The 25,607-nt window shown below is 47.7% G+C and overlaps 2 protein-coding genes across 8 annotated transcripts in view; one reads left to right on the plus strand and one right to left on the minus strand.

The window, feature by feature from the left end:
* Positions 1-25,607, plus strand: part of DAZAP2 (DAZ associated protein 2) — a 426,196-nt gene that overhangs the window by 237,235 nt on the left and 163,354 nt on the right. The window lies entirely within an intron of this gene.
* Positions 70-24,399, minus strand: CSRNP2 (cysteine and serine rich nuclear protein 2). 7 transcript variants are annotated; one of them, XM_050748753.1, is made up of 5 exons: positions 24,141-24,399; positions 16,778-17,014; positions 13,533-13,792; positions 8,004-8,300; positions 70-3,523 (listed from the first exon to the last, which is right to left on the minus strand). In XM_050748753.1, exons 2-5 carry the CDS (start codon positions 16,926-16,928, stop codon positions 2,600-2,602), a joined length of 1,632 nt encoding a protein of 543 aa, XP_050604710.1. In that variant the 5' UTR covers positions 16,929-17,014; positions 24,141-24,399; the 3' UTR covers positions 70-2,599. The 7 variants fall into 7 exon arrangements, with proteins under 7 accessions (XP_050604710.1, XP_050604709.1, XP_050604703.1 ...); XM_050748752.1 differs by having other exon boundaries at positions 24,031-24,399; XM_050748746.1 differs by lacking the exon at positions 24,141-24,399 and adding an exon at positions 23,323-24,004 and having other exon boundaries at positions 16,778-19,717.

Genomic DNA, 25,607 nt, shown 5'->3' on the forward strand with positions numbered 1-25,607 from the left:
GCTGGAGAAGCATCCTTTTTCTAACAAGTAACTGAATTGTGGCCTGCCGAGACAAAGAGTAACACACCATTCTTTTGAATATTTCTTTAATATTACATTTAAATATTCTCTTTAAATACAGCATTATCACAATGTAAAGAACCTAAAGGGGAGAAAATTATTTTCAGAGAACCAGACAAGCTTTGGATTCACATTGAAAATACTACCTGTGTACAGTATGTGAGAAAGGAAATTGGAAAATAGTAAGAGTTGTGGTGAGAAGACTCATTTATCTAGGCCTAGGCTGGGGCTGAAGCTGCCTGCTTCTGTGATCAGAGGCCTAGCTTTCCTAGCAACCATGAGCTAGAATTCCGTCCAACTCAGAGAGCACCAGAAATGAGATGGACTAGGTTGTAGAGAAGGCCTTTTGCTTGACAAGACAGTTAATGCTAAATGTTAATATTTAGCACTCAGAAGTTTGGGATCAGTGTGAATCACAACTGTAGAGTTAATGAAGGGGATAGACTTAGATTAAGAAACGACAGGTTTTCAGAAACATCAATTATCCTATGGGTTGGCAATGAGCTTAATAATTACAGATTCATATTCCTGGTTTGATCCCAAAAGCTAACGTGTTCCTCATCGTGCAGCTGGAATCTACTTCCTAGATTAAGCTGGAGCCTTCCTGCAGAGGCAATGTGCAGACCTCACCCTCCCCTTCTGACACAAACTTTGAAAAAGATTCTTTTCTCCATAAAGCCAAATTCCCAATTAAGCTTCAGTCCTGTGTTTGCAGGTACCAGTCTAAGGTAGGGGAGTCTAGTTCAGTTCTGGATAGCTTCGAGATCTCAGGTACTTAAGACTCTCAACTCATGAGGCTAGGGGATGGGGAGAGATAAGGATTTATGTACTTAAGTTCCCCTGCAAACTAAAACCAAGCAAACACTGGAACAAATAGGAGAGGCAGAATGAACTAAACAATGTATGTGTATTAAATACAAATCCTTTCAGGCTCAGAGTTTAGAGACTTCAGGGGTGAAATGCTTCTGCGATATACATGGTTTCTGTAAGACACCAGGGCCTTAATATCCCACAGAAAAGGCTTTATGAGGAAGATAAGTAGTGTCTTCCCCCAACACAGTTTTTCACTCTTTTGTGTGTGTGGTTAATAAACCATACCAGAAGTAATGTATGGTGTAAAGGATGCTTGAGAAGAATAGTTTTGCTCCCTACTGCCTCCATTTTAGAACAGAGGCAAAGATTGCTAATAAAAGGAAATCAGTGCTGTTCAATGGAGATCTTAGAACATAGGATGAACAGGAACCGTATTCCCCCTGATGTACTTGATTCAGAGGTAAGAACTGAATCAAACTGAATGAGTTCCATTCTATATGCTTCAAAGGTTATAATTAGAACTTGAATCCTTTGGAATCTGGGAATTGCATGTGGCATTTAAGAACTGGCGTGGCTTCCAATTTCTATACATCATCAAGATGGAGGGGTCCAATAAACATTTGCGATTCTTGGACTTGAACTAGAACAGTGTAAGAACTCTCTAACCTGGTATGTTGAAAACAACCATGAGGGTAGATACAGGAAAAAAAAGAACAAAAACTGGTTGGTGACCTTAAGATTGCCACATCCTACATTCCACTAAAGCTCAGATCTCACAAAGAGGGAAAAACCTGGGTGAAAAAACAAGCACAGCACAAATATGTCATCTTTCCAAATAGCAAGCAGTCTGTTCCCGCTGCCTCCTTTGGCCAGTTAATGCTCCACATAGGCCTCCTGTGGGATGGGTGAGCCCCAGCCGAAAGCTGCCTGACAGTGCTAGTATCAGATACGTACAGAAGGCTCAGGCTCTTTATAGCACATCCCCAGCCAATCCAGCTCTTTTTCTCCAAAGGAAAAAGGATGGAGGGAAAAAAAGACATAGACAAGTTTAACTCTAGTACTTAAGAACATGTGGAAGAAACAATTCAAGTTACAGACCAGGAATCCCCAGTGTGGGGAACAGGTCGGAGAACACCAAACATGTCAAATATTAACCTATTTACCAAATAGGGGATTGAAGGAAGGCAGGTTAAATTTTTGTAAATCCTGGAGATTTTGTACAGAAGCAGAGACCCTTCCACTCCCTCCTCCCGAGACTTGACCAGGTGACTTTCTAGTCTGAAGTATTATGACACACCAAAATGGGGTATCAGAATAGCCACCGAGAAAAATGAGCTTGTACTCTGCCTGGGGCTTGGGAGAGAAGGAGCTTTGCCGTGTTCTTCAAATTCTTGTGTTCTGGTCCCTACAGAAAGACTAGCTGCTTGAGTTACCCAGCTTCTCCTGTGAGATCCTAGTTCTTTGTTCCAGTGGCCCAGAAAGCTCAGTGTTCAGCACTATGCAGCTTTCTCTGCCCCAGGATCCCCAGATCAAGCTGGGGCTGGTCTCCTTGGTACTGTTTCCCTTTTAAAAAATACTCAAACAATCCTTTCCCACCCATTCCCCAAAGACCCCAATAAAATAACATGGGAGCAGCAGCTGCTTCTACAGTTTTGTTTTGAAATGGTGTTAGATAAAATAAGGGAATAAATAGAGAATGGGTAAGAGGCAGGACCTCTAGCCCCCGTCACACTGCCAGAGGGAGTTCTAAGGAAGAATCTTCGGGGGGCCGATCCTCATTCTGCTGGGAGGGCTTCGCCACCCCACAGCCCTCTTCATTGTCCGTGCGGAAGGGGAGGCTTGAGGGGGACCAGGAAGGGCGGAAGTCTTCATTTTCAGGCTCCTCAGGGTTACAATCTTCGGGCAGTAGCGCTTCTAGGGTGGGTGTTTTCCCCACCTCTGATTTACAGAGGGCAGTTGGGTCTGTGGAGCTACAAGCCACCAGTGAGGTAACAGGGAGAGAGAAGACATTCAGATCCTTCTCCTTTGGGAAAGAGGCTGAGCCTTCTTCTGTACCAGGCTCTCCTTTCACTCCCAAGACTGGCCTCTGCTCCACTTGATAATAGACCAGGGGCCCACTGTTCAAGTAGGATGGGCTGTTCACCGCTGAGGCAGTTGGGTGGTCTGAGTTCTCGGTAAAACACAGGACAGAGGAGCCTGGGGGCAGCTGAGCCTGGATGAGAATGGGGGCTGTAAGGCCTGGGCACAGCTCTTCGGGGACAGCCAGGGGTTCCTCCAGGATGCACACACCCAGGCTCTCAATGCTCGAGTCCAGGCTGGCACTAGAGCCGCTGGAATCTTCTTCTGCCTTGAGCCGCTCCAGTTCCTCTGCACTCTGCAGGTGCATCACTGCTGTCTCATTCTCAGCAATGAACTCCTGGAAGTCCTGGGTCTCAGAGCCCTGTGCTCCTGTCAGGCTGCAACTGGCAGTGGGGGAGGGCTCCTCATCTGGGGCTGCTGGGCGGCTCACCTGCCGCTTGCTCTCCAGCTCCAGCTTCATAATGGTGTGGAGGTAATGAGTCCGGACCCGGATTGGATTAAATTCAATGCGCCCTGCCATGTTCCCACAGCCATCCCGGGAGCAGCCACATGGAAAGGACATGCGATCCACCTGAGCGGGGACAAGAAGGTTGGGGCAGATGAGACCTACACTCCTAACAATGGAGATAGGAGACATCAGTTGGCAAACAGGCAGTTGGGATTTGAGGTCTCCTTATAAGAAGAAAAGCAACCAATTCAAAGCATAGCATGCAGTGTGAGCTAAGAGAACACTAGATGGTAGTTATCAGACCACTTGCATTTCAATCCCAGCTCAGCCATTAATTAGTGGTGTGACCTCAAGAGAATCATTTATCTCTCTAGGGCTTTGTTTCCTCTTCCAAATAAAAAGTAGACAAAAATCACATCACAGGGTCCTTCCAGTTAGAGTCCACAGATACTTCTCTGAATGCTGATAGTTTTCACAGAGGAAATTTACAAGCCTCAGAAACTTTTTCAGAACTTAACCTGGTTCACTGAGACAACAAAAGGCTGGACCCAAGCCTATGGCCTTCTGCAATGACAGGCATGGGACAGTGAATGGAAGATCTTGCTACTTCAAAAAAATACATTCTGGGGAAACTAAGCAAATGTGCCTTAGTTTGCTAAGGTGCTAGAACGCAGGTTCACACAGTGGCCAATTTTTTAGCTACCTGCTTTATTTTCCCTGAGGGTTGACTAGTTTAGTTCTGAAGCAGTTGCCAAGATAATTAACTTACAGACCAGGGATATCTGGAAAGGAGATGCTTTCTACCTCCTTATCACTTTTGTATTCCAAACGGGAAAAACACATAAACCAAAAATAAAAGGAAAAATTAAAACCACAAGTAAGCAAGTAAGCATGTACAAATCACAATGTCTTTCTATGATACTGACTTACAGAAATCTCCAGTCCAGTTATACCACTTTTTTTTCCTTTGGAGATAGGGTCTTGCTCTGTCGTCCAGGCTGGAGTGCAGTGGTGCCATCATGGCTCACTGCAGCCTGCAGCGATCCTGGGCTCAAGCAACCCTCCCCCTCAGCCTCCTGAGTAGCTGGAACTACAGGCACAAAGCACTACATCTAGCTAATTTAAAAGGTTTTTTTTTTTTTTTGAGACGGAGTCTAACTCTTGTCACCCAAGCTGCAGTGCAGTAGCATGATCTTGGCTCACTGCAACCTCTGCCTTCTCGGTTCAAGCAATTCTCCTGCCTCAGCCTCCCGAGTAGCTGGGATTACAGGCACCCACTATCACTCCCAGCTAATTTTTGTATTTTTTTGGTAGAGACGGGTTCACCATGTTGGCCAGGCTGGTCTCAAACTCCTGACCTCATGATCCGCCCGCCTCAGCCTCCCAAAGTGCTGGGATTACTGGCATGAGCCACCATGCTAGGCCCTAATTGTTTTTTTGTTTGTTTGTTTTTGAGACGGAGTCTCGCTCTGTCGCCCAGGCTGGAGTGCAGTGGCGCGATCTTGGCTCACTGCAAGCTCCACTTCCCGGGTTCACGCTATTCTCCTGCCTCAGCCTCCCAAGTAGCTGGGACTACAGGCGCCCGCCACCACGCCCGCCACCACGCCCAGCTAGTTTTATTTTCATATTTTTTAGTAAAGATGGGGTTTCACCATGTTAGCCAGTATGGTCTCGATCTCCTGACCTCGTGATCTACCCGTCTCGGCCTCCCAAAGTGCTGGGATTACAGACTTGAGCCACTGTGCCTGGCCGCCAGGCCCTAATTGTAAAATTTTTTGTAGAAATAGGGTCTCCCGGCCGGGTGCAGTGGCTCACACCTGTAATCTCAGCACTTTGGGAGGCAGAGGCGGGCGGATCACGAGGTCAGGAGATCGAGACCATCCTGGCTAACACGGTGAAACTCCGTCTCTACTAAACTACAAAAAGAAATTAGCCGGGCGTGGTGGCAGGCGCCTGTAGTCCCAGCTACTCGGGAGGCTGAGGCAGGAGAATGGCGTGAACCTGGGAGGCAGAGCTTGCAGTGAGCCGAGATTGCGCCACTGCACTCCAGCCTGGGCGACAGAGCGAGACTCCGTCTCAAAAAAAAGAAAAAAAAAAAGAAATAGGGTCTCGCTATGTTGCCCAGCCTGGTCTCAAACTCCTGGGCTCAAGCAGTCCTTCCACCCCAGCCTCCCAAACTGCTAGTTACAGGTGTGAGCCACCATGCCAGGCCCAGCTGCATCAATTCTTAGGACTGTTATCAGGTGTGTGTGTAACAGAATAACTCATTATGGGACTTTGGTCTGAAAAGCAGTATCTGGCCAGATCTACCACAGGTATTTGTTACCCAGCTAAAAATAAAGGGTTAGGAGAAATCCAATCGCAAGGACTCAACATCTACACCCTCAGTAATTAAGTTCCAGATAAATTTCATTCTTTGGGATGGTATTGTCGTTTTCAACTGAAATGTGTCTTAAACTGTCCCCCATTAGAGGGCCAACAAGGGGCCAGGCACGGTGGCTCATGCCTGTAATCCCAGTACTTCGGGAGGCTGAGGCAGGCAGATCACCTGAGGTCAGGAGTTCAAGACCAGCCTGGCCAACACAATGAAACCCTGTCTCTACTAAAAATACAAAAGTTGGCTGGGCATGGTGGCTCGTGCCTGTAATCCCAGCACTTTGGGAGGCCGAGGCAGTCAGATCACGAGGTCAAGAGATTGAGACCATCCTGGCCAACATGGTGAAATCCTGTCTCTACTAAAAATATAAAAATTAGCTGGGTATGGTGGTGCACGCCTGTAGTCCCAGCTACTCGGGAGGCTGAGGCAGGAGAATTGCTTGAACCCGGGAGGCAGAGGTTGCAGCGAGCCGAGATCACGCCACTGCACTCCAGCCTGGCGATAGAACAAGACTCCATCTCAGGCCGGGCGCGGTGGCTCAAGCCTGTAATCCCAGCACTTTGGGAGGCCGAGACGGGCGGATCACGAGGTCAGGAGATCGAGACCATCCTGGCTAACACGGTGAAACCCCGTCTCTACTAAAAAATACAAAAAACTAGCCGGGCGAGGTGGCGGGCGCCTGTAGTCCCAGCTACTCGGGAGGCTGAGGCAGGAGAATGGCGTAAACCCGGGAGGCGGAGCTTGCAGTGAGCTGAGATCCGGCCACTGCACTCCAGCCTGGGCGGCAGAGCGAGACTCCGTCTCAAAAAAAAAAAAAAAAAATTACAACAATTAGCCGGGCATGGTGGTGCACACCTGTAATCCCAGCTACTTGGGAGGCTGAGGCGGGAGAATCACTTGAACCCGGGAGGTGGAGGTTGCAGTGAGCCGAGATCCGGCCACTGCACTCCAGCCTGGGCGGCAGAGCGAGACTCCGTCTCAAAAAAAAAAAAAAAAAAAAATTACAACAATTAGCCGGGCATGGTGGTGCACACCTGTAATCCCAGCTACTTGGGAGGCTGAGGCGGGAGAATCACTTGAACCCGGGAGGTGGAGGTTGCAGTGAGCCGAGATCCGGCCACTGCACTCCAGCCTGGGCGGCAGAGCGAGACTCCGTCTCAAAAAAAAAAAAAAAAAATTACAACAATTAGCCGGGCATGGTGGTGCACACCTGTAATCCCAGCTACTTGGGAGGCTGAGGCGGGAGAATCACTTGAACCCGGGAGGTGGAGGTTGCAGTGAGCCAAGATTACGCCACTGCACTCCAGCCTGGGCAATGGAACGAGACTCTGTCTCATTAAAAAAAAAAAAAAAAAAAAAAAAAAGGGCAGCCAAAAAGACATGATACTTTCTCTTTCATGTGACTATGGTTTTAAGCTCTGCTAGGCCATGTCTGATCCTGAATTATAAAGCTCTGAATACTATTTTGATTTTTCAAAATTGGAATAAAGGTACTAAGAATAAGTGTTTGCAGATAGAATCTATAGGCCCGCATCATTCTCTAACTTTTTGAGACAGGGTCTTGCTCTGTCGCCCAGGCTGGAGTGCAGTGGCACATTCATAGCTTACTGCAACCTATGCCTTCCAGGCTCAAGTGATCCTCCTCCCATCTCAGCCTCCTGAGTACCTGGGACTACAGGCTGATGCTACCATGCCCAGCTAATTTTTGTATTTTTTGTAGAGATGGGGTTTAGTCATGTTGCCCAGGTTGGTCTCAAATTCCTGGGAGGCAATCTGTCTGCCTGCCTCAACCTCCCAAAGTGCTGGGGATTACAGATGTGAGCCACAGCACCCAGCCCTGCTTCCTTTTATCTCAAGGAATCAGTATTTAGGAAACAGTTACTAAATGTTACTAAATTTTTTTTTTTTTTAAAGAGACAGGGAATCACTCTGCAACCCAGGATGGAGTGCACTGGTGTGAACTCAGCTCACTGCAGCCTCAACCTCCTGGACTCAAGAGATCCTCCTACCTCAGCCTCCCAAGTAGCTAGGATTAGAGGTGTGAGCCACCGTGCCTGGCCGTGTGCTCTTTGCTTACTCTGTTGATGGAGGAGGGTTGTGGAATTGGAGAGTGTTCACAGCCATAGGGAAAGCACCCCTGAATGAGCCTCCCATGTTCAGTGGCACCCACACCTCACCACGCTGACCCTGGTGTAGATATACTATCTCAGGCCAACTTGGACGGACCTGGCATTTAATCCCAGCCTGGCTGCAGGCACACGCTTCTGGGTCACAATACAGTCGGCAGTCACAACCACATTCTTCCCGTGACAGGCGGATGGCTCGAAGTTCTTGCTTCTCTTCAGCATCAATGCGGTGGACCCCAGAAGCCCTCAGCAGGGCCCGTCGCCGTTTGGTGGGCAGAGGCTGCAGGAAGAAGTAATCGTCCACCTCCACATTTTCCACATCAATATCTTCATCTGACACATCATCCAGCGTCAGGCCATCGGCCTCCACCGACTCCACGGTCCCATTCTTGGTCAGCTGCCAAGAGACAGGAACGCTTAGCCTCACAGACATGAGTGGCACGCGCCTCCTCAATGACCATCCCAGAGCAGCGCTGTCCCTTGAACTTTCTGCAATCATGGGAATATCTGTGCTGTCCAAAATGATGGCAGCTGCTAGCACATGTGGCTACTGAGCACTAGAAATGCGGCAACTGGAAAACTGTCATTTTATTTATTTATTTTTTTGAGACGAGTCTTACTCTGTCATCCAGGCTGGAGTGCAGTGGTGTGATCTTGGCTCACTACAACCTCTGCCTCCTGGGTTCAAGTGATTCTCCTGCCTCCCAAGCAGTTGGGATTACAGGTGTGAGCTACCATGCCTGGCTAATTTTTTCTAATTTTAGTAGAGACAGGGTTTCACTGTGTTGGCCAGGCTAGTCTTGAACTCCTGGCCTCAAGTGATCCACACACCTCGGCCTCCCAAAGTGCTGGGGTCCACTGTGCCAGCCCAATTTACATAATTTTAATGAATAGCTGTATGTGACTACTGGCTGCTATATTTACTAGCACCGGTCAAAAGAATAAATCCAGAGTAGGAAGATGGGAAATCTTATGCACCATGACCTTTCTGGGTCCAACCTTCTCAAAAACCCGTCTCATCTTCCCTCCTACACGAAAATCTATTTCCACAAACGTACCCTCCATTTCCAGACACATGTCCCCTAATTTACGCTCACTTGCCTTCTAACACAGAGAGAAAAAGGTACATGACTGGATGATGCTTGGATATATAGAAAAATGTGAAACACCTTCAACTTGCACCCACTGCATGCAAAACTACGTTCTTGAAAAAAAGGGCACATCGAAGTGTAGTAAAAGGCTACCAGGTCTTCATCAATGAACCCAAATCCCCACAGTGTGAACAATTATCTGTGCATGCACTTAAAGAGCTCCATTTTACTGTCAGGAGAAAAAGCAAATATATTAACAGATATTAAAGAAAGCCCTTAGCTGAGAAAAAATGTATTCCTTCTCCTTTCTAACTTTTTTTTTTTGAGACAGGGTCTCACTGTCGCTCAGGCTGGAGTGCAGTGCATGATCTCGGCTCACTGCAATCTCCGCCTCCTGGGTTCAAGTGATTCTCCTGCCTCAGTCTCCCAAGTAGCTGGAAATAACAGGTGCCTGCCACCATGCCCAGCTAATTTTTGTATTTTTAGTGGAGGCGGGGTTTCACAGTGTTGGCCAGGCTGGTCTCAAACTCCCGACCTCAACTGATCCACCTGCCTCCGCCTCCCAAAGTGCTACAATTACAGGTGTGAGCTACTGCACCGGGCCTAATCCTTTTTTATTTGACTTCAAAGAAAAGCTGTATGTGAGGAAAGGTGGTATCAATAACACTGAGTGTACTAGGTACAGGCAGAAATCTGGGTTTTCTGGGCTGGGATGGATAGAGAGCCAAGAAAGGGAGTCTCGGTGGAAGGACAGATTGAAGACAAGCCGTGGCTGAAAGAGTTCTGAAAACTCACTAGAGAATTCAAGTAAAGAAAATGAGGCCTCATAATCCCTGGGGCTCTGGAAGCTGCTAGCAGGATGAAAGCCACATGACTGGAGCCTTTGGTTGATTTCATCAGACAACCACAGAGTAGAGCTGGTAAAGGGACAACTCCTGGGAGAGACGTGATGCAACAGACTTGGGTAATCAGCTACACACCTGGTTTTCTTGTTTGTTTGTGGGGGAGGCGGTAGAGAAATGAAAAGTAACGTGGGGCTTCTGGAGGTTCCCTAGTCAGTGGTTTCAGTACTAGGCAGGCCAACTACAAGGGCCTTTCTGTGGATCTCAGGATTGCTCCTGTCTACATCTCCAGGGTTGACCTCCCCCTAAGCATCCCCTCTCCTACTGTCCTCTCATAGGCAAGGGATTAGAGATGTAACACAAGGACATTCATGTAGATGTGAGAATTTAAATATCAACATAGAAGTGGCATTTCACATCAGTGAGAAAAGAGTCTTCTAGTTATTAAATGGTATTGGAACAACTGGATATTTTCTGGGGGAAAAAAGATTCCCAATTTATACTGTTCATGATAATGAGTTTCATATGGATAACAGGCCAAAATACAAAAAATGAAAAAAAAATATTAGGAAAATTATGGTTAAAATTGCAGAACACCAAGCAGCTGCTGGAACAACCCCAAAGGAAGACAAACATGAGATGGTACATGAGAGATGCAGAATGTACATGTTTTGAAACCAACTGCCTCTCTTATAGAGGGCTAAAAACAGGCCTGGGGCAGTGGCGCATTACTGTTATCCCAGCACCTCTGAGAGACTAAGGGGGAAGAATTGCTTAAGGCGAGGAGTTTGAGACCAGCTTGGGCAACAGAACAAGACCCTGTCTCTACAAAAATTGGCCGGACACGGTGGCTCACTCCTGTAATCCCAGCACTTTGGAAGGCCGAGGCAGGTGGATCAATTGAGGCCAGGACTTCGAGACTAGCCTGGCCAAAGTGGCAAAACTTCGTCTCTACTAAAAATAAAAAAATTAGCCCAGCATGGTGGTACATGCCTATAATCTCAGTTGAGGGAGGCTGAGGCACAAGAATTGCTTGAACCTGGGAGACGGAGGTTGCAGTTAACCAAGATTGTGCCACTGCACTCCAGCCTGGGCAACAGAGAGACCCTGTCTCAAAAGAAAAAAAAAAAACTACAAAAATTAACCAGGCGTGGTGGTGATGCAGCTGTAGTCCCAGCTATTTAAGAGGCTAAGGCAGGAGGATTGCTTGAGGCCAGAAGTTTGAGGTTACACTAAGCTTTGATCAGGCCTCTGCACTCCAGCCTGGGTGACACAGTGAGACCCTGTTTCAAGAGAGGAAAAAAAAAAATCTCAGCAAAGAATAAACTAGCTAAGGTAAAGCAAGGGCTTCCTCTTGACATATAAAGATAAACCTGGTGCAGTGGCCCACACCTGTAGTCCCAACTACTTGGGAGGCTGAGGTGGAAGGATCGCTTGAGCCCAGGAGTTTGAGACTAGCCTGGGCAACAAAATGAGACCCCATCTTTAAAAAACCAGAGTGCTGCTGTATTAGATGTCATCACTGCTGGTGCTCACTAAACATCCTGCTAACAAGTAGAGCTTCTGTACCTGTCTTGGGTTTGCCTGGCTTTGTCCCTAGAATTCCTGTAAGTGGAGAACACAACAGGATGGTATACTGTTTTGACAGATCATTCCTCTGCCAGATTCAGGAGAGAGGAGTTTTCTTCTAGGGAAAGGAAGGAATGCCTTCAGTGCAACTGATGAGAACAGTGTTTATTTGCCCAGCTGTTGCTACAGCAGCTGGAAGGTGATAGGGTCAGTGATGGAATTCCTAAGACAGAGGAAAGGGAAGCCTGAATGTCATTCTAGAGTGAGAAAAACAGGTGTAGGGCTTTAGGAATAGTCTGAGGGAAGTAGACATAGAGCTCTCAGAGAAAGAAAGGAATGAGATGCTCTGGTTAGCCTACATTCTCTACCACCAGTTCTCCAACTACACCACATTCTAATGTGTCTCTCTCATGACTCTGGAAATAATGGAGCTACCTGTTTTAATATGGGTCAGCATGCTTTGGGCTCCAAAGAAACCTGGCCAGGCTTAAACTGGTGTTCTTCAAATTTGGAATCAGGATCTCTGGGGGAAATTGTTGAGAATTAGTAGAAACTATAGCTATGGGAATACCAAACAGTGCCAAGATAAAAAATGGGTGGCTATGGGCCGAGCGCGGTGGCTCACGCCTGTAATCCCAGCACTTTGGGAGGCCGAGGCAGGCAGATCACGAGGTCAGGAGATCGAGACCATCCTGGCTAACATGGTGAAACCACATCTCTATTAAAAATACAAAAAAAAAAAAATTAGCCGGGCGTGGTGTTGAGCACCTATAGTCCCAGCTACTCAGGAGGCTGAGGCAGCAGAATGGCGTGAACCGAAGAGGCGGAGCTTGTAGTGAGCCGAGATGGCACCACTGCACTCCAGCCTGGGGAAAAGAGCGAGACTCTGTCCCCAAAAAAAAAAAAAAAATGGGTGGCTATGAAGAGGCATCTAAGGTGGGTCTTTTCCCAGCCTCTCTCTCTCTCAAAGAGCTGGTGCTGTATCAGGTGGCAGGCATAGTATTATACAAGTCTAAATAACTATTTGATAATGCTGTTTGTATCTACAAGATTATCACGTAAGGGTGATGGGGGTTATAGAAACAGCAGGATCCTTTCAGAGAATGTGAAACATCCAAAACCTGTTCTGTGCATCCAGTCAAGGGACAATCATTTGACCAGAAATTGAAAACTGTGCTTCCTTGGGTTCCAGGGTGACAGACCTGAATGCCTGGACGTATTCACATTTTAAACCTAAAAAAAGAAAAAATTGGGGGAGGTTGGGCATGGTGGCTCATGCCTGTAATCCCGGCACTTTGGGAGGTCGAGAGGGGAGGACCACTTGAGCCCAGGAATTGAGATCCCATTACTATTAAAAAAAATACTAGCCAGGCATGGTGACATGAGCCTGTGGTTCCCAGCTACTTGGGAGGCTGAGATGGGCAGATGGCTTGAGGCCAGGAGTTTAAGCTGCAATGAGCTGTGATTGAGTCACTGCACTCCAGCCTGGGTGACAGAGAGAGACCCTGTGTCAAAATAAAACACACATACACACATACATACATACATACATAAAACTGAGGGAGGCAGTGGGGGTTTGGGAGGAGGAAATTTTAGGGAAGCCATTTTGCTATATCTGGTAGACTCCCCTGCCAGATAAAAAGAAGGGAGTCTCGGACTAAGATTTGATTCCAAATCTGAGATTTCTCATTAGAAAGAGTTGAAATCTCTATACCCCAAGGACAACAGTCAAATTAAAAGAAAAAAAAAAAATCGGTCGGGTGCAGTGGCTCACACCTGTAGTCTCAGCACTTTGGGAGACCAAGGCAGGTAGATCACTTGAGACCAGGACTTCGAGACCAGCCTGGGCAATATGGCAAAACCCTGTCTCTACTAAAAATACAAAAACTAGACAGATGCACACCTGTAATCCCAGCTACTCTTGAGGCTGAGGCACAAGAAATCGCTTGAACCCGGGGAGGCTGAGGTTGCAGTGAGCTGAGATCATGCCAGTGCACTCCAGCCCCCTGGGCGACAGAGCAAGACTCTGTCCCGGAAAAAAAAAAAAAAAAATCAATCAACCAACCAACCAATGAACCTAAATGGTTTCCTACATGGACAGCAGCAGACCCCAGACCCCTTAGGCACCTTCATTTTTTTGGCGTGGAGTTTCTCTTCCTTCAGGTGCTCACGCAGAATCTCTCGATGGTTCACCTCCTGTTCCTGGGCAAACTCACAGAGTGTGTAGCTCCGTACAGAGTTATGGCGCTGGGCCATGCCCAGTGAGCTACCACCCTGGCTGGGCACACTGGTAAAACCCTGGCGCCGGGCAAAGTAGTATACAGTCACCTGGTCAAAGCGTACATTCTTCCTCCGCAGCTGCTTCTGCCGCTTCAGGATGGATGTGGCTGAGAAGGGAGCACAGAGAGATGTTTTATTTATTTTTCTATTTACTTATTTATTTATTTATTTATTTTTGGCGTCTCGCTCTGTCACCCACGCTGGAGTGCAGTGGCGCCATCTCGGCTCACTGCAAGCTCCACCTCTCGGGTTCACACCATTCTGCTTCAGCCTCCCGAGTAGCTGGGACTACAGGCACCCACCACCACGCCCGGCTAATTTTTTGTATTTTTAGTAGAGACGGAGTTTCACCATGTTAGCCAGGATGGTCTCCATCTCCTGACCTCGTGATCTGCCCGCCTTGGTCTCCCACAGTGCTGGGATTATAGGCGTGAGCCACTGCGCCCGGCCATATTTGTCTATTTATTTAGAGACGGAGTCTCGCTCTGTTGCCCAGGCTGGAATGCTGTGGCGCCGTCTTGGCTCACTGCAGCCTCCACCCCCGGGGTTCAAGCAATTCTCTGGCCTCAGCCTCCTGAGAATCTGGGATTACAGTCGTGTGCCACCACACCCAGCTAATTTTTGTATTTTAGTAGTGACGAGGTTTCACCATGTTGACCAGGCTGGTCTTGAACTCTTGACCTCAGGTGATCCGCCCACCTCGGCCTCCCAAAGTGCTGGGATTACAGGCGTGAGCCACCGCGCCTGGCCAAGAGATGCTTTATTAACTCAGGGATGACCTGTTTGGGAAGCTTGCTCTCTCTCATCCATCTAGGCTCTCAACTCTTCTTCTCTAAACGTGCTCTCTATACCTAGAGAACTGTCTAATATCTGCAAATCCTAAATGCTCTGTCAGAAGGGACCTTGAACCTCAGCTGGTTCATACCACTGCCTCCAGACTGACTATACCTAAACAGATGACCACAAAATCCATTTTTAGACATCAGCTGGGAAGAGGATCTCTAGGTAATCTTTTCTGGATATAACAATCTATAGCTTGACTGTCCAATACAGCAGCTACTAGCCACATGCGGCAATTTCAGCTAATTAAAATTAAATAAAATTTAAAATTCAGCTCAGGCCGGACATGGTGGCTCATGCCTGTAATCCCAGCACTTTGGGAGGCTGAGGCGGGCGGATAACGAGGTCAAGAGATCAAGACCATCCTGGCCAACATGATGAAACCCTGTCTCTACTAAAAATACAAAAATTGGCTGGGTGTGGTGTGGCGTGCCTGTAGTCCCAGCTCCTCAGGAGGCTGAGGCAGGAGAATCACTTGAACCTGGGAGACGGAGGTTGCAGTGAGCCAAGATTGTGCCACTGCACTCCAGCCTGGGTGACAGGGCAAGACTCCATCTCAAAAAAAAAAAAAAAAAAATTCAGCTCAATTATACTAACCATATTTCTTTATTTTCTTTTTTCCTTTGAGACAGGGTCTTGCTGTGTCACCCAGGCTAGAGTACAGTGGCACAATCACTGCTCACTGCAGCCTCAACCTCCCAGGCCCAAGTGATCCTCCTACCTTAGCCTCCAGAGTAGCTGGTACTAGAGGTGCACGCCACCACACCCAGCTAATTTTTGTATTTTTTGTAGAGACGGGGTTTCGCCATGTTGCCCAAGCTGGTCTCAAACCCCTGAGTTCAAGTGATCCACCCACCTCAGCTTCCCAAAGTGCTGAGATTACAGGCATGAGCCACTGTACCCGGCCACTAACCACATTTCAAGTGCTCAATAGCCACATATGGCAACTGGCTACTGTTGGACGATGCAGATACAGAACATTTCTTTTTTTTTTTTTTTTTTTTTTGAGACGGAGTCTCGCTCTGTCGCCCAGGCTGGAGTGCAGTGGCCAGATCTCAGCTCACTGCAAGCTCCGCCTCCCGGGTTCACGCCATTCTCCTGCCTCAGCCTCCGGAGTAGCTGGGACTACAGGCGCCCGCCACCTCGTCCGGCTAGTTTTTTGTATTTTTTTTTAGTAGAGACGGGGTTTCACCGTGTTAGCCAGGATGGTCTCGATCTCCTGACCTCGTGATCCGCCCGTCTCGGCCTCCCAAAGTGCTGGGATTACAGGCTTGAGCCACCGCGCCCGGCCATTGATACAGAACATTTCTATCGTAACAGAAAATTCCATTCGACAGCACTGATCTGCAGCAGGGGACAGCGAACTGTCAAGGGCCACACAGTAACTATTCTAGGCTCTACAGGCCATGAGGTCTCTGTTGCAATAATTCAACTCTGCCACTGTAGCGTGAAAGCAATCACAGACAATGGGTATGACTGTGTTCCAACAAAACTTTAGTTTCAAAACAGGCATTGGGCCAGATTTGGCCCATGGGCAACCCCTCATATAGTATCAGAAGTTCTTTCCCAGAACTAACAGACCCGTAAGAATTAAGAAATCTTGGCCAGCCACAGTGACTCACGCCTGTAATCCCTGCACTTTGGGAGGCTGAGGCAGGTGGATCACCTGAGTCCAGGAGTTCGAGACCAGCCTGGCCAATATGATGAAACCTTGTCTCTACTAAAAACACAAAAAAATTATCCGGGCGTGGTGGCAGGCGCCTGTAATCCCAGCTACTCAGGAGGCCTGAAGCAGGAGAATCACTTGAACCCAGGAGGCAGAGGTTGCAGTGAGCTGAGATGGCGCCACTGCACTCCAGCCTGGGCAACAAGAGCGGACTCCGTCTCGAGAAAAAAAAGAATTAAGAAATCTGGATTTGCCCCAGTTGTCCAAGCAGCAAGCATTTATATCCTGCTACAGCTCAATTTCCTGGAACTCTCTGGGACTCTGGTGGGGGCAGGGTAGAGTCCTGGACTCCTTCTTCAATCTAATTTAACCCATTCTGGGAACCAGCAACCCACAACACAAGTAAAACCAGCTAGAATAAATCAGACTTCAGTCTACAGTATTAGAGAAATGAGGTCCTCCAAAGAGCAAGGAAAGATGATGATTAAGGGCAAATCCCCAAGCCACATAGAAGCTGCTTCAAGCTGCCATGGGTTCTACTGCTTGGGGAATGTGGGTATAGGCAGGGAGGGAGCAGCTTACTCACGTGTGAAGCTGGCAGTGGTAGGAGGATTGAGGCTGTCGCAGCTGTCAGCACTATCGCTGCTGGAGATCTCATCATCCGAGTTGGAAACTGATGAGCCCACATCCACATCATCAAACTTCCTCTTGAGACCCGAGCCCGTGAATGCATCCATTGGTTTCAAAGGGGTTTCCTTGGGGAGCCCAACAAGTTGGCCCCAAAGCCCCTGCTCACCACCAGCTAGCCAGGTACATTAGGATTCTGCCCAGGGAAAAAAAGGAATCAGCATTCCTGTCCCAAGACAGACCCCTCCCCAGTCTACACACACAGCTCTCTAAAGCACGCACCTCACCTAGCACTGATGTCTGCTTTCTCAACATTATGTTCTTTCTCTACTAGCTCTAGCCAACATTCTCCTACTTTCGTTTCTCAACAGCCCCTCCATTCTCAGTCACTCTTAGAATAATGAGATGGGTAGCAGCGGCACCTTTCCCAGTGGAGGGAAGGCCTTTGCTTCCAATCCAGCTGGGGTCTAGGCTTCATTAGCCCAGGAATCACAGTAGCTGCTCTTCTGATCACATAGGAAAGCTCTCCAAGGGACCAGTGAGAAGAACTTGAGATCAAAAACACAATTATCACTGCTACTTGTTTGGTTGGGGAAAAAAAAAAAAAAAGGAAAAAAGGCAGAATTAGGCTTTGCCTAAACCAAGACTAGACCCAACTATTTATCTATTTTAGAGACAGTGTCTCACTGTGTTGCCCAGGCTGGTCTTGAACACCTAGACTCGAGCAATCCTCCTGCCTCAGCCTCCAGAGTAGCTGGGACTACAGGGCACGTGCCACTGAACCCGGCTAGACCCACTTATTTTTCCTAGTGATAATACAGCCCGGCATTTCCCAAAGTGCCTATCTTATGGTATTAATAGCTTTTACATAGAAATAGGACTGCTGTGTCAAAAGGGTTTTAAAAATTGCCTATAGTGGAACCTCTTAGAGGTTTTTAATATACTAATAAGGATGGTGACGGCTGAGAGAACACAGAATGCAGTGTTTCTACAAACCTGATTATGGAACCTACTGTTTCCAAGGTATTTTAGAGTGCAAATAATGCTTGGAATACACTTTGGGAAATACTGCTCCAGGCACTCAATTTTGAAGGACATTAGCAGTCAGGAAAACCCTTTACCCAGATCTTCACAAGTGTAAAGTGTCTCACCAGGCTTCTATAAAGGTCAAATTTGGTACCAAAGAATGGACCCAAGATTAGAATCTGCATGGCTTCAAAACCCAGAATCTTTCCCAATCTCATACTGCTCCATAAAATAGGCCTCATCTGGTCTGTCACCATCCTCTGTGCAAGGACATCGTAGCTTTACAATCTTTGCCCTCTATAAAGAAATCAGCAAGGGGAAAACAAATAGCAAGAGAAGTAACAATGTATTCTGGTTATATCAATATGGCAAGCAGTGTTGTTTTCAACACGCTTTAATACAACCAAGGAGGCTGAGATAGTCCATTTCCTAGGTACAAATCTTTTTCCTCCATCTTTGGATTTAAGTTCCAGAAGGACACGAATCTGCTCAGCAGAAATGCTGTCAGAGCGGGAGCCATGTGTGATGAGACACGAACCCTCCCTTGCCTCAGTAATGCCAGAATCTCCCCAGACTATGATCTCACTAGTTGCTAATTATGCAGCAGGAATAACAACACTGCCCAGAACGACAGGGCTGCATTACTGCAGAGCAGCTACCCAGAATATACTGTGGTGTTAAGAGATGCCTGCTACAGAGCTGTTTTTCTGGACTGTGTCTGTTGGAAGCAATTTGCCTGCTCTTGGATCAGCTCTACAAAGTCAACCAGACCTAATAAGTACCTTAGAGAAGGTATTTCCTAATCTATCCAGATTGCATCCAATTCTGCATTCAAGTCACGAGATGTACCTAAGAAACCTCAGCCATCAGAAGTCTCAGACAAGCACATTCCTGAAATAAATGTGGCCAGGGAGGAAAAAAAAGAATCAAATATTTGATTAAAATTGTAATTAAATTAAAAAACATGCCCAAAGTATCGGTTCAGTTCTTCAGGTTACTGATCTTACCATCAGAGGTCACATTCTTAGGGCATGGTAAGAAAGGAGCAAGCCGAGGGCTTTTTATGGGTTAAGATTTTAGTTGGGTTTAAAGATATCCATCAACAAGAAGACATTTATGCAGCCCACAGACACATGAAAAAATGCTCATCATCACTGGCCATCAGAGAAATGCAAATCAAAACCACAGTGAGATACCATCTCACACCAGTTACAATGGTGATCATTAAAAAGTCAGGAAACAACAGGTGCTGGAGAGGATGTGGAGAAATAGGAACACTTTTACACTGTTGGTGGGACTGTAAACTAGTTCAACCATTGTGGAAAAGAGTGTGGCGATTCCTCAAGGATCTAGAACTAGAAAGACCATTTGACCCAGCCATCCCATGACTAGGTATACACCCAAAGGATTATAAGTCATGCTGCTATAATGACACATGCACACGTATGTTCATTGCGGCACTATTCACAATAGCAAAGACTGGGAACCAACTCAAATGTCCATCAATGATAGACTGGATTAAGAACATGTGGCACATATACACCATGGAATACTATGCAGCCATAAAAAAGGATGAGTTCATGTCCTTTATAGGGACATGGATGAAGCTGGAAACCATCATTCTCAGCAAACTATCACAAGGACAAAAAACCAAACACCGCATGTTCTCACTCATAGGTGGGAACTGAACAATGAAAACACCTGAACACAGAGTGGGGAACATCACATACCGGGGCCTGTTGTAGGGTGGGGGAAGTGGGGAGGGATAGCATTAGGAGATATACCTGATGTAAATGATGAGTTGATGGGTGCAGCATACCAACATGGCACGTGTATACATACGTAACAAACCTGCACGTTGTGTACATGTAGCCTAGAACATAAAGTATAAAAAAAAAAAAAAAGATACCTATCAACAAACAAACTTCTCATTCCATTCTATTGTAGCAGGGAGGGAGAACAACTTGTGACTGAATACTTATGTTGGTGGGACTTTTTAGAGATAGAATTTACGGTGGCTCACGTCTGTAATCCCAGCACTTTGGGAGTCCGAGGCGGGCAGATCACCTGAGGTTGGGAGTTCAAGACCAGCCTGAACAACAGGGAGAAACCCTATCTCCACTAAAAAAAAAAAAAAAAAAAAAAATTAGCCAGGCGTGGTGGCGCATGCCTGTAATCCCAGCTACTTGGGAGGCTGAGGCAAGAGAATCGCTTGAACCTGGGAGGTGGAGATTGTGGTGAGCCAAGATCACACCATTGCACTCCAGCCTGTGCAACAAGAGTGAAACTGTCTCAAAAAAAAAAAAAAAAAAAAAAAAAAGATATATAATAATGTTGCCCACTGAATTTAATTTTGCCTCCCCACTTATCAGCCATATGATAAATCTGACTGAGCTAAAAATCTGCTTTCTCAGAAAGGGTTTTAGGCCCACCTGAGTTGTAACTGAGCTCCAGTTAGTGCTGCTACTAGAAAAGTGGCCTTTGGCCAGGCACAGTGGCTCACGCCTGTAATCCCAGCACTTTGAGAGGCTGAGGGAGGCAGATCACTTGAGTCCAGGAGCTCGAGACCAGCCTGGGCAACATGGCAAAACTCCGTCTCTACGAAAAATACAAAAATTAGCTGCGTATGGTGGTGTGCGCCTTTAGTCCCTGCTACTTGGGAGGCTGCTACTTGGGAGGCTGAGAGGATCACTTGAGCCCAGGAGGTCCAGGCTTGCAGTGAGCTGTGATTGCGCCACTGCACTCTAGCCTAGGCGACATGTCAAGCGAGACCTTGTCAAAAAAAGGAGGGAGGGAGGGAAGAGAAGAAAGAAGGCAGGCAGGCAGGCAGGCTTTTTCCTCAGCCTAGAAACACTCAAGGATTTATGACTGGAAGTAAATGTCCACTCCTGTTCTTTCCTCAGATGTCCCCAGGCTTCTGGTAGCATCTCCTTTGAATATTTCTCTCTAAGCCCCATATGAACTTGGGTCTGCTCCAAAATCATCTTTATTACTAGAATTCTCCACGGTCTTAACCCGGTTGCCCTCAGGAGTATCAGTTCTCTCTAGGTTACTTTTTGTGAGCTTGGATGCAGCAAGGATTGCTGGCTACTTGTTCTATTCTCCTCCTCCTACTTCTGGAATAGTGGTTTCTGGGCAATGACAGGAGATAGGTAAGAAAGAAAAAAGATGTGACACCTAGGAGAAAAGTATTTTCCTTAAGCTGTCTGAGAATAAGTAGAACCTATGGCTATGTGTGTAAATAACATGTATACTGACTTATGGTCAAACTCTTCCATTCACGTGGATGGCACTCAGGGAAATCCTCAAGGAGACTCCATTGCGCTCTTCACCCTACCCAGGCTGTTAGCAGCATTTTCTCTGACATTAGCTCCATTATTTTTTTAAAAAGAAAAAAGATCTATTATGTCCCACAAACCAATATAAGATTAAATTTCAACCCAGTTCCCCTTGTCCAAGACTCTGATATGAACTTGACTTTTAGATAAAGATGTTCACTGGGCACCAAGAACAAACCTCCTGTTCACTTCCATTAGTGCCCTGAAGAAATCCTTCTTTGGGAGGCTGAGGCAGGAGGATTGCTTAAGGCCAGGAGTGCAAAACCAACTTGGCCAACACAGCGAGACCCTGTCTCTGTATTTTTGAAAAATTGGCCCGGCATGGTGGCACATGCCTGTAATCCCAGCACTTCAGGAGGCCAAGGCGGGCAGATCACTTGAAGCCAGGAGTTCAAGACCAGCTTGGCCAACATGGCAAAACCCCACCTCTATTAAAAATACAAAAACTAGTTGGGCATGGTGGTATGTGCCTGTCGTCCCAGCTACATGGGAGGCTAAGGCGGGAGGATTGCTTGAACCCAGGAGGCAGAGGTTGCAGTAAGCCGAGATTGTGCCACTGCACCCCAGCCTGGGTGACAGAGCCAGACCCTGTCTCAAAAAAATAAATAAATAAAATATTTTTTTGAAAAAAGAAATCTTTCTTTGCAATAGTAACAGAATAGTTTCCATACTTTCCAATTCATCAAATTAATCTTTCAAGCTACAACCAGAAAAATCAGTCATTCCTACCTCTCTCAATTATTCATTGGTAGAGGATCAATGCCCGTGTTCAAGAGATACATTTGTTAAGTTTTAGCACCTGGGAATGCAGGTAAAAACTGACAGTTAACTGTCAAAATGACCAACTCAACAAATGCTTTTGGAGAAAATAACGCAACCCTCTTTAAAGCTTTTAAATGCCAGTGAAATGAAAGGTCAGTTGACACTTTCTGGCTACATGTCTAATGGTCTTTTCTCAAGGGTTTCTTTCTTTTTTTTTTTTTTTTTTTTTGAGACGGAGTCTCGCTCTGTCACCCAGGCTGGAGTGCAGTGGCCAGATCTCAGCTCACTGCAAGCTCCACCTCCCGGGTTCACGCCATTCTCCTGCCTCAGCCTCCCAAGTAGCTGGGACTACAGGCGCCCGCCACCTTGCCCGGCTAGTTTTTTGTACTTTTTTTTTAGTAGAGACGGGGTTTCACCGTATTAACCAGGATGGTCTCGATCTCCTGACCTCGTGATCCGCCCGTCTCGGCCTCCCAAAGTGCTGGGATTACAGGCTTGAGCCACCGCGCCCGGCCTTCTCAAGGGTTTCTAGCTGAAGATTTCCCAATGGTATACGAAATAGTTAAGATCCAGAGCATAGAAGACATCAGGCTAGCACCTAATAAAGAGGTCTACCAGCATATATGTATTTTAGTACTAGATCTAAGTTTTTTTCAGGACTATAAGGATTCCTATAACCACCAAAACAAACAAATAAAATTTAAAAAAAAAAAAAAAAAAAAGCATATGTGAGACCAGCAAGAAGGACTGCCCAGGCAAAATTTTCTGGAATAATCTATTTGCAAAGTTTAGGTAATATGTGTCTTCTTAAATGAGTCCAAAGTAATAAGCTGCATCTCACAGGAGAAAGCGTCTTCACTTGACTGGAACCCAACCTTCTGCGAAAGGTCAAGGAATCACAATCTCCAGTAAGATGGTCAGGGCTACCATCTGTAGCTGGGTTGGAAGAAGGAAGGCTTGCTGCTGTGTTATGATAAACCTGAATAAAATAACCTGCCCTGTTTCTCCTTTTACAAGATACTGTAGTTTCTCAAATACTATGGATTTCATGGATCCATGTGTCTTTGTGATCACCAGGATCATGAACTTATAAAGCGCTCAAATGAAAACCCCTGGCTTAAGCCTGGTGTTTAAAGAAAGCCGTGCACTCACCACCCCCACTCCCTGATTTGTACCCATTCGCTAATACAAGGTTAGAATTTTCCATGCCTAAACTACCATCGTGTGGAAGACAGATCTTTGTGGGAATTGGAACATGATGCTGCATTAACTCTCAAGGATATCCAGTCATTTATAACACCGGCACAACCAACATCCTGGCTTTGCGGATTTGCAAGACAGAAAGCCAGTGAAGAAAAAATCTGAACTATGGATTTACCTTGAACTGAAAACTGCAGGACAAGGGGACAGTGTTGTCTTGTGGGGATAACTTCTAGCATTTCATTTTGAAGAACAGTTTGTGTGTCACACTGTCACTCTCAACCCCTTTAAAAGGATGAATCAAGACCACAGCCCTAAAAGGGAAGGGTGGCAGTTGGCTGCGTGTTTGGGCCTATGAAAAAAGATCAAGCTAGCAACCAGGGCCACTGATGCTTTCATTTTCCCACACGACGCCAAAAACACGGGAGACATCAGGAACAGGAGCGAAGGGACATGTCAAGTCACCAGTTCCCTTTAATGAACACTCCTTCCGAACCCTTCAGCCCTCGGTCGACTTCCCTCTGATTCCTCCTAACCTTCCCGCTCATTCCAATCCTCTGCAGCCCCTACCCAGCCTTCCTCATCCCTTCCTGCCTGCTACTCACAAATTCCCAACCACTCCTCCCACATTTTCCTCTGTTCCCCCTCCCCTTCCTTCACTTTCCTCCATCCCACATCATTCTCCACTCCATTCCGAACTCAATCCTCATCCGCAATCCTGCAGGCTTCCAAGCCGCCCATCGGTCTCCCGCGAGTTGCCCCCGCAGTCCGGGCCCGCGTCCTCCGTGCCCCTCGCTCCCACGCCTCTTCCCGACTCGGTTCCTTCCCAACGGCACCCGACCTCCCCGCCCCCCGACCGCTCCCGTCCGAGCCTCTCGTTTCTGACCCCTCCATCCGCACGGCTCTGGGCTTGACCACTCCTCCACGGCCGCCCGAGGGCCGATCCCGAGAAAGGACGAGGCGGCACCCTCCGCCCCGCACCCCTAGGCCCATTACCGGCCCCGCCGCAGCTGCCTCCTCCCGTGATGGTCTCTGCCGCCCCCGCTGCCGCCGCCGCCCTAGCCCGGGTGGGAAGGAGGGAGGAGCGAGCGAGTCCCGGGCCCCGCGGCGACGGCCGGGGAGCTTCCAGGGCGGCAGGGCGGGGAGGGAGGGCGGTGGGCAGCCCAGCCGGCAGGCAGAGAGGGCCGGGCGGCTCCGGCAACTCGGGCGCCCCCGGCAGCAGACGCCCAGAACCGCCCCGGCTCCGGCTAACAATAGGCTCCGGCCGCAGAGCACTGGCTCTTATAGGCGCCGGCACGTCCTGACCGAGACCCGGGGCTGGCTGGGAAATGGAGTCTACGTGCCGGCTCCACACCCAGCAGCATGCCGGGAGTTGTAGGCGGTGACTGCTGCAAAGCCGAAGCCGGCGGGCAAACTGGCTCCGGAGGCGGCAGCTCTGCTGCAACCTTTTAATCGGGGAAGAGAGGAGACTCTCAGTTACAGATCTTAAAAAACGAATTCTCCTCCAAAGCTCCCTTTTCCTTTCGCCAGTACCACACGCCATTAGGAACATGATCCCGCCTTCTCCTCGCTCATGGGGTCTTAGTCTTCAGCAATATGACTTATTGCAGCCTGCCCAAGTTATAAAGAATCAAGCAATATCTTGAGTTATCTACTTACATGAGAAACTGCTTTGAGTGTTTTCTTAAAAAAAAAAAAAAAAAAAAAAAAAAAAAAATTGCTGCAGGGCGCGGTGCCTCACGCCTGTAATCCCAGCACTTTGGGAGGCAGAGGCAGGCGGATCACGAGGTCAGAAGATCAAAACCATCCTGGCCAACACGGTGAAACCCCGTCTCTACTAAAAAATACAAAAATTAGCCGGACGTGGTGGCGGGCGCCTGTAGTCCCAGCTACTCGGGAGGCTGAGGCAGGAGACTAGCGTGAATCCGACATCGCGCCACTGCACTCCAAACTGGGCCAAAGAGCAAAGACTCCCTCTCAAAAACAAACAAACAAAAAATTGCCATGATCTCAAGTTTGCAAACTAACTTATTTATTTAAATAGACAAGGGGTTTTCGCCATGTTGCCCAGGCTGGTCTTGCACTCTTGGGCCCAAGCGATCCGCCCGCCTCGGCTTCCCTAAGTGCTGGGATGATACGCATGAGCCACCCTGCCCTTCCGCAACCTATTTTTAAGAAAGGGCACCGGACGCGGTGGCCCATGCCTGTAATCCCAGCACTTTGGGAGGCCAAGGCAGGCGGGTCATGAGGTCAGGAGTTCGAGACCAGCCTGACCAACATGGTGAAACCCCGTCTCTACTAAAAATACAAAAATTAGCCGAGGGTGGTGGCAAGTGCCTTTAATCACAGCTACTCGAGAGGCCGAGCCAGGAGAATAGCTTGAACCCGGGAGGCGGAGGTTGCATTGAGCCGAGACTGCGCCATTGCCCTCCAGCCTGGGCAACAAGAGCGAAACTCCGTCTC

Source organism: Macaca thibetana, chromosome 11 (genome assembly GCF_024542745.1).
Source record: "Macaca thibetana thibetana isolate TM-01 chromosome 11, ASM2454274v1, whole genome shotgun sequence".
Classification (NCBI taxonomy): domain Eukaryota; kingdom Metazoa; phylum Chordata; class Mammalia; order Primates; family Cercopithecidae; genus Macaca; species Macaca thibetana.